This window comes from Oncorhynchus mykiss, chromosome 25 (assembly GCF_057628025.1).
Source record: "Oncorhynchus mykiss isolate SJ-2025 chromosome 25, ASM5762802v1, whole genome shotgun sequence".
In the NCBI taxonomy this organism is placed as follows: Eukaryota; Metazoa; Chordata; class Actinopteri; order Salmoniformes; family Salmonidae; genus Oncorhynchus; species Oncorhynchus mykiss.
In genome coordinates, this window is record NC_143046.1 from 13,476,222 (window position 1) to 13,490,407 (window position 14,186).

Sequence of the window (14,186 nt, forward strand, 5' to 3'; positions counted from 1 at the left end):
ACCATTTCTGGGCAGGGATTGTAGTGGAGAGCAATCTGGCTTATGTAGGCCTACTGTACCAGCATTGTGCATGGTGATACCTACCTGAGAAACTAGGTTCCATCTTGTTTTTGCTGTCCCACCAAAAGCAATAACCTGGTCAGCCCAACTAGTATACATTTATCAGCCACTGTAAACTAGTGTTTAGAGAGAGAGAGAAGATGATATAATATGCCAGCATCACCACCGGAAAAACAAACAGTACATATTCTCTTGGTTTAATGGATCCAGACATAAAAAGAGAGGTGGTATTTAATCACAGTAAAATATCTGTATACAGTACATGAGCAAAGAGAATGATGGCGTGGAGTTAAGAAATACCTCTTGTTTTACTGACATCGTAGACAGTTTGTTCCAATCAAGAGTTGGTTATTAACAGTATCTGTCCATGCAGAGTGAGCTCTCAACCCTCTCCATCACACAGCAGGAGCATTTGGGAGTACGAAGAACTCCCCCTAGACTCTGTCCATGTTCAACGTTATCCACAAAGGGCTGGTGTCTGCTGGTTTTTCTTCGACAGGAAAAGTTCTGTCCCCCGTCAGCTCAGCAGTTGTCGTCTTCTAGAATGTTGGGGTGTTCCTCCCAGAACTGGTTCCCTATGACGTCACAGTGGTGGGCACTGACACGCCTCCTGGTGCGTGTCACTAGCACCTCCTCCCCCGCCTCGTTGGGGAGCTTCACACTCTTGGTCACTGTTTCTTCCAGCTGGGACAGAAGGATGAAGGAAGGGGGTTAAGAATTTGAGAGTGAGAGAAGCGAAGGATAGGACAAAATGTAAGCACCTACCTAATTATTAATGTATTATAGGTGTGAATTGCATAGCCCTAACCCTTCATATCCCACTCCCCCAGACACCCTTGGAGTGAGCCATTACTGACGGTGACCCTGGAGCAATTAGGGTTAAGTGCCTTGCTCAAGGGCACGTCGACAGATTTTCACCTAGTCATCTTGGTGATTGGAACCAGCAACGTTTCAGTTACTGGCCCAACACCCTTAACCGCTAGGCTACCTAACGCCCTCACACACACAAGCCTGTATTTTTTATGAATGTATCTGAAATGGCATCCAATTGTCTATATAGTGCACTACCTCAGACAACAGGCTCTATATAGGGAATAGGGTGCATTAAGGACAACCGGAGTTCTCACCTTCTCCCAGATGAGGGTGGTTCCTTTCCTGTGGACCAGAGGCTCCTTGTTGTAATTGATATCAAACTCAGAAAACATGATCTCATTCTTATCTGATGCCAACGTTCCCTGGGAGAGAGAGAGAGACATACATCACAGAGATTTGATTATGTATCTAAAGGTTCTTGGTAAATGGAACGGTCAACTGTGAGGTGGTTTTCAGTGAAAGTAAACAGCATGAAGTAGTCATCCATTCTAAAGCTATTAACATAATAATTATAGTTATGACTAACAAGCAGATGCCCCTTCGCAAATGACACACCTCAAAAATAACAGATATTTGAAGACTGACACACCCCCACACCTGTAATTATGCTAATCTCACTGGAGTAACTCTCACCTTTAGTCTGTCCTCTGCCTGTGTAGTGGTGAGTCCGCCTTTCTGCACCAACGTCCAAAACACTGTGTTATACAGGTTGTTGACGTGACCTGGCAAACACACACACCATTACGAAAGAGAAGCACAAATGTGGAAGAGAATCTACTGTAGTCAAAGCATACACACACAGGATAATGTATTGGGGGATAGGAGTGTGTGTTTGTGTGTATATTTACAGTCAGCCTGCCTCCAGCTGAGGTAGTCCCGGAGGTTGCGGTTGCTAGGATACAGAACCACCCGCCCGTCAAACCCCGGGGGGTAAAGGAGGGGCTGGTCTCCGAAGTAGTCCTTCCAGTAGAACACATAGGAAGAGGAGAACTGGGACGCTACATGGGTCATCAGCTTACTGGAGGGGGAGTGGAAGGGGAGAGGGAGGAGACCAGAAAAGTGTCACTCAAATGCAATAAACATTTATTGTGTGTCTGTGTGGTTGGTGAGTGTCTGTGTGGTTGGTGAGTGTCTGTGTGGTTGGGGAATATCTGTGTGGTTGGGGAGTGTCTGTGTGGTTGGTGAGTGTCTGTGTGGTTGGTGAGTGTCTGTGTGGTTGGTGAGTGTCTGTGTGGTTGGTGAGTGTCTGTATGGTTGGTGAGTGTCTGTGTGGTTGGTGAGTGTCTGTGTGGTTGGTGAGTGTGTGTGGTTGGTGAGTGTCTGTGTGGTTGGTGAGTGTCTGTGTGGTTGGTGAGTGTCTGTGTGGTTGGTGAGTGTCTGTGTGGTTGGTGAGTGTCTGTGTGGTTGGTGTGTCTGTGTGGTTGGTGTGTCTGTGTGGTTGGGGAGTGTCTGTGTGGTTGGTGAGTGTCTGTGTGGTTGGTGAGTGTCTGTGTGGTTGGTGAGTGTCTGTGTGGTTGGTGTGTGTCTGTGTGGTTGGTGAGTGTCTGTGTGGTTGGGGAGTGTCTGTGTGGTTGGTGAGTGTCTGTGTGGTTGGGGAGTGTGTGTGGTTGAGGAATATCTGTGTGGTTGGGGAGTGTCTGTGTGACGGTGTGTGCGTCTCTGTACATGTGTGTTATTACCTGGCTCTCCTCTTAAACCAGTTGGAGGTCCTCTTGAAGACGAAGCTGAACTCGTCACTTTGTCCGTACGAGATGATGATGTCATCCAGGTCCTCCATGACAGACCTGGCGCTGCACGTCATCAGGCCCAGAGCTCTGTCGTCGTTGGGCTTCAGGAAGTTGTGCTGCTCTGCAAACCTACAGCAACACAGGGTCAGTCAGTGGGTAGGTCAGTCAGTCGGTAGTTCAGTCAGTGGGTCAGTCAGTCAGTCAGTCAGCGGGTCAGTCAGTCAGTCAGTCAGTGGGTCAGTCAGTCAGTGGGTCAGTCAGTCAGTCAGTGGGTCAGTCAGTCAGTGGGTCAGTCAGTCAGTGGGGAGGAGTGGTTGGTGAGTGTCTGTGTGACGGTGTGTGTGTGTCTCTGTACATGTGTGTTATTGGGCCAGTGGGTCAGTCCGTCAGTGAGTGGGTCAGTGAGTGGGTCAGTCAGTCGGTCAGACAGTCAGTGGGTCAGTCAGTCAGTGAGTGAGTGGCTCAGCGGGTCAGTCAGTCAGTGGGGAGGAGTGGTCAGTCGGTGGGTCGGTCAGTCAGTCGGTGGGTCAGTCGGTCGGTGGGTCAGTAGGTCGGTCGGTGGGTCAGTCAGTCAGTGAGTGGGTCAGTCAGTCAGTGAGTGGGTCAGTCGGTGGGTGGGTCAGTCGGTGGGTGGGTCAGTCGGTGGGTGGGTCAGTCGGTGGGTGGGTCAGTAGGTCGGTCAGTCAGTCAGTCGGTGGGTCAGTCAGTCAGTCAGTGGGTCAGTCAGTCAGTCAGTGGGTCAGTCAGTCAGTGGGTCAGTCAGTCAGTCAGTGGGGAGGAGTGGTTGGTGAGTGTCTGTGTGACGGTGTGTGTGTGTCTCTGTACATGTGTGTTATTGGGCCAGTGGGTCAGTCCGTCAGTGAGTGGGTCAGTCAGTCAGTCAGTCAGACAGTCAGTGGGTCAGTCAGTCGATGGGTCAGTCAGTCAGTGAGGGAGTGGCTCAGCGGGTCAGTCAGTCAGTGGGGAGGAGTGGTCAGTCGGTGGGTGGGTCAGTCAGTCGGTGGGTCAGTCAGTCGGTGGGTCAGTCAGTCAGTGAGTGGGTCAGTCAGTCAGTGAGTGGGTCAGTCAGTCAGTCAGTCAGTGGGTCAGTCAATCAGTGAGTGGGTCAGTCAGTGAGTGGGTCAGTCAGTGAGTCAGTGAGTGGGTCAGTCAGTCAGTGAGTGGGTCAGTCAGTCAGTGAGTGGGTCAGTCGGTGGGTGGGTCAGTCGGTGGGTGGGTCAGTCGGTCGGTGGGTCAGTCAGTCAGTGAGTGGGTCAGTCAGTCAGTGAGTGGGTCAGTCAGTCAGTCAGTCAGTGGGTCAGTCAATCAGTGAGTGGGTCAGTCGGTGGGTGGGTCAGTCGGTCGGTGGGTCAGTAGGTCGGTCAGTCAGTCAGTCGGTGGGTCAGTCAGTCAGTCAGTGGGTCAGTCAGTCAGTCAGTCAGTCAGTGGGTCAGTCAGTCAGTGGGGAGGAGTGGTCAGTCGGTGGGTGGGTCAGTCAGTCGGTGGGTCAGTCAGTCGGTGGGTCAGTCAGTCGGTGGGTCAGTCAGTCAGTGAGTGGGTCAGTCAGTCAGTGAGTGGGTCAGTCAGTCAGTCAGTCAGTGGGTCAGTCAATCAGTGAGTGGGTCAGTCAGTGAGTGGGTCAGTCAGTCAGTGAGTGGGTCAGTCGGTGGGTGGGTCAGTCGGTGGGTGGGTCAGTCGGTGGGTGGGTCAGTCGGTCGGTGGGTCAGTCAGTCAGTGAGTGGGTCAGTCAGTCAGTGAGTGGGTCAGTCAATCAGTGAGTGGGTCAGTCAATCAGTGAGTGGGTCAGTCGGTCGGTGGGTCAGTAGGTCGGTCAGTCAGTCAGTCGGTGGGTCAGTCAGTCAGTCAGTGGGTCAGTCAGTCAGTCAGTGGGTCAGTCAGTCGGTGGGTCAGTCAGTCAGTCAGCGGGTCAGTCGGTCAGTCAGTCAGTCGGTGGGTCAGTCAGTCAGTCAGTCGGTGGGTCAGTCAGTCAGTCAGCAGGTCAGTCAGTCGGTGGGTCAGCAGGTCAGTCAGTCAGCGGGTCAGTCAGTCAGTCAGTCAGTGGGTCAGTCAGTGAGTGGGTCAGTCAGTGAGTCAGTGAGTGGGTCAGTCAGTCAGTGAGTGGGTCAGTCAGTCAGTGAGTGGGTCAGTCGGTCGGTGGGTCAGTCAGTCGGTGGGTCAGTCAGTCAGTGAGTGGGTCAGTCAGTCAGTGAGTGGGTCAGTCAGTCAGTCAGTCAGTGGGTCAGTCAATCAGTGAGTGGGTCAGTCAGTGAGTGGGTCAGTCAGTCAGTGAGTGGGTCAGTCAGTCAGTGAGTGGGTCAGTCGGTGGGTGGGTCAGTCGGTGGGTGGGTCAGTCGGTGGGTGGGTCAGTCGGTCGGTGGGTCAGTCAGTCAGTGAGTGGGTCAGTCAGTCAGTCAGTGGGTCAGTCAATCAGTGAGTGGGTCAGTCGGTGGGTGGGTCAGTCGGTCGGTGGGTCAGTAGGTCGGTCAGTCAGTCAGTCGGTGGGTCAGTCAGTCAGTCAGTGGGTCAGTCAGTCAGTCAGTGGGTCAGTCAGTCGGTGGGTCAGTCAGTCAGTCAGTCAGCGGGTCAGTCGGTCAGTCAGTCAGTCGGTGGGTCAGTCAGTCAGTCAGTCGGTGGGTCAGTCAGTCAGTCAGCAGGTCAGTCAGTCGGTGGGTCAGCAGGTCAGTCAGTCAGCGGGTCAGTCAGTCAGTGGGTCAGTCAGTCAGTCAGTGGGTCAGTCAGTCAGTCAGTCAGTCAGTGGGTCAGTCAGTCAGTGGGGAGGAGTGGTCAGTCGGTGGGTGGGTCAGTCAGTCGGTGGGTCAGTCAGTCGGTGGGTCAGTCAGTCAGTGAGTGGGTCAGTCAGTCAGTGAGTGGGTCAGTCAGTCAGTCAGTCAGTGGGTCAGTCAATCAGTGAGTGGGTCAGTCAGTGAGTGGGTCAGTCAGTCAGTGAGTGGGTCAGTCAGTCAGTGAGTGGGTCAGTCGGTGGGTGGGTCAGTCGGTGGGTGGGTCAGTCGGTCGGTGGGTCAGTCAGTCAGTGAGTGGGTCAGTCAGTCAGTGAGTGGGTCAGTCAGTCAGTCAGTGGGTCAGTCAATCAGTGAGTGGGTCAGTCGGTGGGTGGGTCAGTCGGTCGGTGGGTCAGTAGGTCGGTCAGTCAGTCAGTCGGTGGGTCAGTCAGTCAGTGGGTCAGTCAGTCAGTGGGTCAGTCAGTCAGTCAGTGGGTCAGTCAGTCGGTGGGTCAGTCAGTCAGTCAGCGGGTCAGTCGGTCAGTCAGTCAGTCGGTGGGTCAGTCAGTCAGTCAGTCGGTGGGTCAGTCAGTCAGTCAGCAGGTCAGTCAGTCGGTGGGTCAGCAGGTCAGTCAGTCAGCGGGTCAGTCAGTCAGTGGGTCAGTCAGTGGGTCAGTCAGTCAGTCAGTGGAGCTACAGATACTAACACACTAGTCGTAATTTGTCACCTGGCTTCTCATTCAGTCCCTCAGTCCACTTCAAGGGCGCGTCTCAATAATAAAATACATTGTTCCTGTCCTGCTTGGTCACTAAGCAATTGACTGTGAAATGTGAGAGGATGGTAACGATTTTCTCCACATATTTGATCTGCACAGATCATTCAGTGCAGAAGAGAGGAGAGGATGCCACTGCAGACACACCCCCAGCTATTCTTTGGAGCTACAGATACACCCCAGCTATTCTCTGGAGCTACAGATACACCCCCAGCTATTCTCTGGAGCTACAGATACACCCCCAGCTATTCTCTGGAGCTACAGATACACCCCCAGCTATTCTCTGGAGCTACAGATACACCCCCAGCTATTCTCTGGAGCTACAGATACACCCCCAGCTATTCTCTGGAGCTACAGATACACCCCCAGCTATTCTCTGGAGCTACAGATACACCCCCAGCTATTCTCTGGAGCTACAGATACACCCCCAGCTATTCTCTGGAGCTACAGATACACCCCCAGCTATTCTCTGGAGCTACAGATACACCCCCAGCTATTCTCTGGAGCTACAGATACACCCCCAGCTATTCTCTGGAGCTACAGATACACCCCCAGCTATTCTCTGGAGCTACAGATACACCCCCAGCTATTCTCTGGAGCTACAGATACACCCCCAGCTATTCTCTGGAGCTACAGATACACCCCCAGCTATTCTCTGGAGCTACAGATACACCCCCAGCTATTCTCTGGAGCTACAGATACACCCCCAGCTATTCTCTGGAGCTACAGATACACCCCCAGCTATTCTCTGGAGCTCCAGATACACCCCCAGCTATTCTCTGGAGCTCCAGATACACCCCCAGCTATTCTGTGGAGATTTAGATACACCCCCTGCTATTCTGTGGAGCTGTAGATACACCCCCTGCTATTCTCTGGAGCTACAGATACACCCCCAGCTATTCTGTGGAGCTGTAGATACACCCCCTGCTATTCTGTGGAGATTTATATACACCCCCAGCTATTCTCTGGAGCTACAGATACACCCCCAGCTATTCTCTGGAGCTACAGATACACCCCCAGCTATTCTCTGGAGCTACAGATACACCCCCAGCTATTCTCTGGAGCTACAGATACACCCCCAGCTATTCTCTGGAGCTACAGATACACCCCCAGCTATTCTCTGGAGCTACAGATACACCCCCAGCTATTCTCTGGAGCTACAGATACACCCCCAGCTATTCTCTGGAGCTACAGATACACCCCCAGCTATTCTCTGGAGCTACAGATACACCCCCAGCTATTCTCTGGAGCTACAGATACACCCCCAGCTATTCTCTGGAGCTACAGATACACCCCCTGCTATTCTGTGGAGATTTAGATACACCCCCTGCTATTCTGTGGAGCTACAGATACACCCCCTGCTATTCTCTGGAGCTACTTACTTGTGGAAGTTCCTTCCATCCAAACGCACCACGATGTAACAGTTTTTCAGACAGGTGTCGTCTGTCTCAAAGTTACGGACGTACTCAAACTTGCTCTTGGCCATTCTGGAGCTGCTGGTGAAAATCCTGGCTACTGGCCGGAGGATGCGCGTCTTGATGCCTCCTGGTAATCTACACAGCACTGGACCAAACATGAGGGTTCTGTGAGAAAGGACAGACCAGATCAAAACAAAGTAGGTTCTGTTGTAAAAGAAGAAGCAGCAGCACAAGGTTGATATTTTACTAATTGCAATTAACACAATATGCTACGAATTTGCAAAAGATACAATCCGTTACGAATTACAATTTGTTGTGGCTAACGTTAGCTAGCTGGCTAACCATAGCCAGGCAAGGGTTTTAGGTGGGCTAACATGCTAAGTAGTTAAAATTAGTAGGTAGTTGCAAAGTATATATATATATATATATATATTATAACCTTTATTTAACTAGGCAAGTGAGTTAAGAACAAATTCTTATTTACCATGACGGCTTACCCCACCAAACCCTAACCCGGACGACGCTGGGCCAATTGTGCGCCGCCCTATGGGACTGTCAATCACAGCCGGTTCTGAACAGCCTGGAATCGAACCGGGGTCTGTAGTGATGCCTCTAGCACTGAGACGCAGTGCCCTTGATCGCTGCGCCACAATTAGCTAAAATTATCAATTCGAGATTCGAACATGTATTTTTTAGGTTGCTACAAATCCACCCTGACCGACCGACCAGCCTCATTCACTTTTTGCATTAAATAGTCTTTCTTCTGTTTTATGTAACATATCATACATACTAATTTGACCATCCCTGCCTGATGTTACGTTTAGTCTATAAGACCAGGGTGACAGGCTAGCTAGCTAGCTACTTACAAATTATTGGCATCATCTTCGGTTCATGATGAATACTTCCTTAAAATAATGCTATAACTTAGTTTACTTTAGTTTAAACTATGTAAGTGATGCTATTGTCGAGGCAAAGCTTTAAGTTATTTTAATTTCACTGTGAGAATGTATCTGGCAAATAACAGAACACATGTTTTCGCCAGTGGGTGCGACCCAGTCCGTTCACCAAATAAGTCCTACTAGAACAGATACTGCGTATTTCAATTCCGGGACAGTATCTCATCTACGATCTCACAAAATAAAAACAACTAAAGAACATAAATTGTTTTTATTGTAGTTGTCGATTGTCTTTTAGCTGGGTTCCTGGACATAATTTAACTTAAAAAACAATGAAAACAAAGATTACAGACGACTAATGTGCAAATCTGCTTCATAGTACTTCAGCGCCCTCTTCTGGTGAAAATCGAGAAATGCAGCGGAAGAAGACTACATTTCCCATGATACTTAGCGTCGTGCATGTCTGCGGTTGTTTCAAACATGGAGGAGAGGGAAAGAAGAGGAGATAAACACCAAAAATAAAACCAGAAAAGAAAGAAAGAGGATCAACAAGTGCATGTCCTTCAGATGCAACCGAACATACGGCAGAAGAAGAAGATGATATCGTGGCAAAGTTGGACGGCAAAGTTGGACGTTTGATCCACTCCTGGAACACTACTCCCCTGCAGCGCCTCTTCCATACCCCAACGTGAAGTGCTTCAACAACATAGCCGAGTATGAGAGCTGTCTGAAGGGGGCCGGGCCAAGCGGAGAAAAACGTGGAGAGAAAACCGAGTAAATCCAGGAAAGGTGTAGCGGATCCGGAGAAGATAGAGAAACTGGATGATGGTGAACAACCCGACAGAGGGAGAGGAGGGTACCAGCGCCCCTGCCCGGCGTGGTAGAATGCACAAGAATGTCCTGACAAGGATGCTACGTATGGCGTTAATTATTTCTAGCTTTTGTAGGCCTGCTTTGAATCATTTCGTTTTTGTCAGATCAAAACATTCCTATTTCATTCATACTTAAATGATCGTTGTCTCATATTGCCACATAATTAAAACTCTATATTGATATGTGGGGCATTATTGATGTGTCAAACTTGCGATTGACAGCCAGGTGAATTCTATTTCATGTCTCCTTTCTGTTTATACAGTCCATACAGGAAGCCCTCTGGGGGAGCTGTACTGCTGCGTGGAGGAGAGGATAAGGGTGAAAGTTGACATCAGAACCTTTAAGGGGCTCCGTGGTGTGTGTTCTGGCTTCATAGTGGCTTTCGACAAGTTCTGGAACTTGGTGAGAGGTCACCCCTTCCCTCACCCTTACCCGTCCTTCCCTCACCCGTACCCATGCCCTCCACCACCTCTTGACAGATGGCTTGTAGACTAGACTATAGTCTGATGTAAGACAGTGGGCACATCATTGTCCTCACTCTCTCCCCTCTCTCTTTCTCTCCGGCGATGCTGGGTGAAGCTCTCTATGCTGGGTGAAGCTCTCTATGCTGGGTGAAGCTCTCTACCACGAGAAGGCCCTCACTGTCACATAGGTAGGTCTGGCTGCCAATGAAGGGCTCTGATCCTCTAGTCTAGTGGTGCATTCTAGAGAGTAGGGTGTTGTTTTGGATGCAGGCTATGACATCCAGATCCATGTGCCACCTACTAAAAAAGGTACAGCCATTTTCATTCTCTGCAATCAGAAAACAAACTCATTATCTATCGCAAAGACTCTTTTTACCCCTTTGTCTCCCCTCTCCTTCTGTAGCTCTCTGACAAGCTGAAACTCCAGGAGAGTGGGGCTCTGAGTGAATGTGAGAAGAAGAAGCAGATAGACAAGAGGAAAGCTGAACCTCCCCTCTCCTTCTGTAGCTCTCTGACAAGCTGAAACTCCAGCAGAGTGGGGCTCTGAGAGAATGTGAGAAGAAGAAGCAGATAGACAAGAGGAAAGCTGAGCCTCCCCTCTCCTTCTGTAGCTCTCTGATAAGCTGAAACTCCAGCAGAGTGGGGCTCTGAGAGAATGTGAGAAGAAGAAGCAGATAGACAAGAGGAAAGCTGAGCCTCCCCAGGGTTCCAAACTCAAATTAGATACAGCAGATGAGGGGACCCCAATAGAGGGGACCAGAGGGGACCCTAGAGCAGTGGATCCCCAACTTCCGAGGACCACAGTGGGGCCACAGGCCATCCCTAGATGTCGTAGAAGTCGGACGTGTGTGTTTGTCTGTCTTATCCCCTGTAAATAGCAGTTTTTTCTCTCATATATCTTATTCTCACTTTCTATCTACAAACTAAATATACTTTTCTGCAACCCGCCTCACCCAATGTGGTACAGATCTGCTATTTTATTCCTTATAACTGGAACCTCCATCAGGAGATAGCCAGCTAACTAGCAACTAGTCTTTGTTAGCCACGGTTAGCGGTCTTCACCTTTTAGCTCGGTCACCAGCCAGCCTTAGCTTGGACAATACCCGCCAGTCTGCACAGCGCGATATCAACCCAGAGCATATCGGACTGCTCTCTACCACATCACCAGATTCCTGCCGCTCTGGATCATTACACCGGATCATCGCAGCTAGCTAGCTGCAAATGAGTGGCTGCTGTTAGCTAACGCCTCTGTCCCGAAGCAAGCACCAGTTAGCCTTGAGCTAGCCTCGAGCTAGGCCCAAATAACAGCTAATTCTAGGGCTCTTTTGTCAATTGGCATGGACCCTTTATTTTCGACAGGGAGCCCCGCCTATCCATCACGACTGATTTCATGCATGTTAACATTAGAAGCCTACTCCCTAAGTTTGTTTTACTCACTGCTTTAGCACACTCTGCCAACCCGGATGTCTTAGCCGTGTCTGAATCCTGGCTTAGGAAAAGCACCAAAAACTCTGAAATTTCCATCGCTAACTATAAAATTTTCCGCCAAGATAGAACTGCCAAAGGGGGCGATAGCCTGCAGCGTTCTGTATTACTATCCAGGTCTGTACCCAAACAATTCAAGCTTCTACTTCTAAAAAATTCACCTTTCCAGAAACAAGTCTCTCACTGTTGCCGCTTGCTATTGACCTCCCTCTGGCCCCAGCTGTGCCCTCGATACCATATGTGAATTGATTGCCCCCCATCTATCTTCTGAGCTCGTGCTACTAGGTGACCTAAACTGGGACATGCTTAACACCCCGGCCATCCTACAATCCAAGCTTGATGTCCTCAATCTCACACAAATTATCAATGAACCTACCAGGTACAACTCCAAATCCGTAAACACGGCACCCTCATAGATATCATCCTAACCAACTCGCCCTCCAAATACCCCTCTGCTGTTTTCAACCAAGATCTCAGCGATCACTGCCTCATTGCCTGCATCCGTCATGGGTCTGCGACCAAACAACCACCCCTCATCACTTTCAAATGCTCCCTTAAACACTTCTGAGAGCAGGCCTTTCTAATTGACCTGGCCCGGGTATCCTGGAATGACATTGACCTTAACCCGTCAGTTGATGATGCCTGGCTATTCTTTAAAAGTGCCTTCCTAACCATCTTAAATAAGCATTCCCCATTCAAAAAATGTAGAAATAGGAATAGATATAGTCCTTGGTTCACCCCAGACCTGTCTGCCCTTGACCAGCACAAAAACATCCTGTGGCGTTCTGCATTAGCATCGAATAGCCCCTCTGATATGCAACTTTTCAGGGAAGTTAGGAAAGCTAAGGCTAGCTTTTTCAAACATAAATTTGCATCCTGTAGTACTAACTCAAAAAAGTTCTGGGACACTGTAAAGTCCATGGAGAATAAGAGCACCTGTGGCCCAGCTGCCCACTGCTCTGAGTCTAGGAAACACTGTCACCACTGATAAATCCACTATAATTGAGAATTTCAATAAGCATTTCTCTACGGCTGGCCATGCTTTCCACCTGGCTACTCCTACCCCGTCAAATGCCCGGCACCCACCACAGCAACCCGCCATAGCCCCCACCATTTCTCCTTTAACCAAATCCAGATAGCTGATATTCTGAAAGAGCTGCAAAATCTGGACCCCAACAAATCAGCCGGGCTAGACAATCTGGACCCTCTCTTTCTAAAATGATCTGCCGAAATTGTTGCAACCCCTATTACTAGCCTGTTCAACCTCTCTTTCGTATCGCCGGAGATTCCCAATGATTGGAAAGCTGCCGCGGTCATTCCCCTCTTCAAAGGGGGTGACACTCTAGACCCAAACTGCTACAGACCTATATCTATCCTACCCTGTCTTTCTAAGGTCTTCGAAAGCCAAGTTAACAAACAGATTACCGTCCATTTCGAATCCCACCGTACCTTCTCCGCTATGCCGTCGGGTTTCAGAGCTGGTCATGGGTGCACCTCAGCCATGCTCAAGGTCATAAACGACATCATAACCGCCATCGATAAGAGACATTACTGTGCAGCCGTATTCATCGACCTGGCCAAGGCCTTCGACTCTGTCAATCACCACATTCTTATTGGCAGACTCGACAGCCTTGGTTTCTCAAATGATTGCCTCGTCTGGTTTACCAACTACTTCTCTGATAGAGTTCAGTGTGTCAAATCAGAGGGCCTGTTGTCCGGACCTCTGGCAGTCTCTATGGGGGTGCCACAGGGTTCAATCCTCGGGCCGACTCTTTTCTCTGTATACATCAATGATGTTGCTCTTGCTGCTGGTAATTCTCTGGTACACCTCTACGCAGACGACACCATTCTGTATACTTCTGGCCCCTCTTTGGACATTGTGTTAACTAACCTCCAGACGAGATTCAATACCATACAACTCTCCTTCCGTGGCCATACAACTGCTCTTAAACTGCTCTTAAACGCAAGTAAAACTAAATGCATGCTATTCAACCGATCACTGCCCGCACCTGCTCGCCAGTCCAGCATCACTACTCTGGACGGCTCCGACTTACGTGGACAACTACACATATCTAGGTGTCTGGTTAGACTGTAAACTCTCCTTCCATTCACATTAAGCATCTCCAATCCAAAATGAAATCTAGGATCGGCTTCCTATATCGCAAAAAAGCATCCATCACTCATGCTGCCAAACATACACTCGTAAAACTGACCATCATCTATAAAATAGCCTCCAACACTCTACTCAGCAAATTGGATGCAGTCTATCACAGTGCCATCCGTTTTCTCACCAAAGCCCCATACACCACCCACCACTGCGAACTGTATGCTCTCGTTGGTTGGCCCTCGCTTCATATTCGTTGCCAAATCCACTGGCTTCAGGTCATCTATAAGTCTTTGCTTGGTAAAGCCCCGCCTTATCTCAGCTCACTCGTCACCATAGTAACACCCACCCATAGCACGCGCTCCAGCAGGTATATTTCACTGGTCATCCCCAAATTTGTCCGCCTTTCCTGCCAGTTCTCTGCTGAGAATGACTGGAACGAATTGCAAAAATCACTGAAGCTGGAGACATATCTCCCTCACTAACTTTAAGCATCAGCTGTCAGAGCAGCTTACCGATCATTGCTGTTGTACATAGCCCATCTGTAAATAGCCCATCCAACCAACTACCTACCTCATCCCCATCCCCCTTATTGTTCCTTTGCACCCCAGTATCTCTACTTGCACATCATCTTCTGCACATAACACTCCAGTGTTAATGTTACATTGTAATTATTTTTATTGCCTTAACTCCCTAATCTTAATACATTTGCACACATTGTGTATAGATTTTTCTATTGTGTTATTTATTGTACGTTTGTTTATTCCATGTGTAACTGTGTTTGTGTCGCACTGCTTTGCTTTTTCTTGGCCAG

The 14,186-nt window shown here is 49.4% G+C and overlaps 1 protein-coding gene and 1 pseudogene across 4 annotated transcripts; one reads left to right on the forward strand and one right to left on the reverse strand.

The window, feature by feature from the left end:
• Nucleotides 1-273: 273 nt before the first annotated feature.
• Nucleotides 274-9,155, reverse strand: thg1l (tRNA-histidine guanylyltransferase 1-like). 3 transcript variants are annotated; one of them, XM_036969549.2, is made up of 7 exons: nt 9,030-9,155; nt 7,515-7,715; nt 2,613-2,789; nt 1,782-1,951; nt 1,567-1,655; nt 1,188-1,295; nt 274-744 (listed from the first exon to the last, which is right to left on the reverse strand). In XM_036969549.2, exons 2-7 carry the CDS (start codon nt 7,706-7,708, stop codon nt 583-585), a joined length of 900 nt encoding a protein of 299 aa, XP_036825444.1. In that variant the 5' UTR covers nt 7,709-7,715; nt 9,030-9,155; the 3' UTR covers nt 274-582.
• LOC110504373 (U7 snRNA-associated Sm-like protein LSm11 pseudogene) lies at nt 8,906-10,293 on the forward strand (annotated as a pseudogene). Its single transcript, XR_016491774.1, has 4 exons — nt 8,906-9,362; nt 9,582-9,721; nt 9,899-9,971; nt 10,187-10,293. The product of XR_016491774.1 is annotated as a U7 snRNA-associated Sm-like protein LSm11 pseudogene (transcript).
• The last annotated feature ends 3,893 nt before the right edge of the window (nt 10,294-14,186 follow it).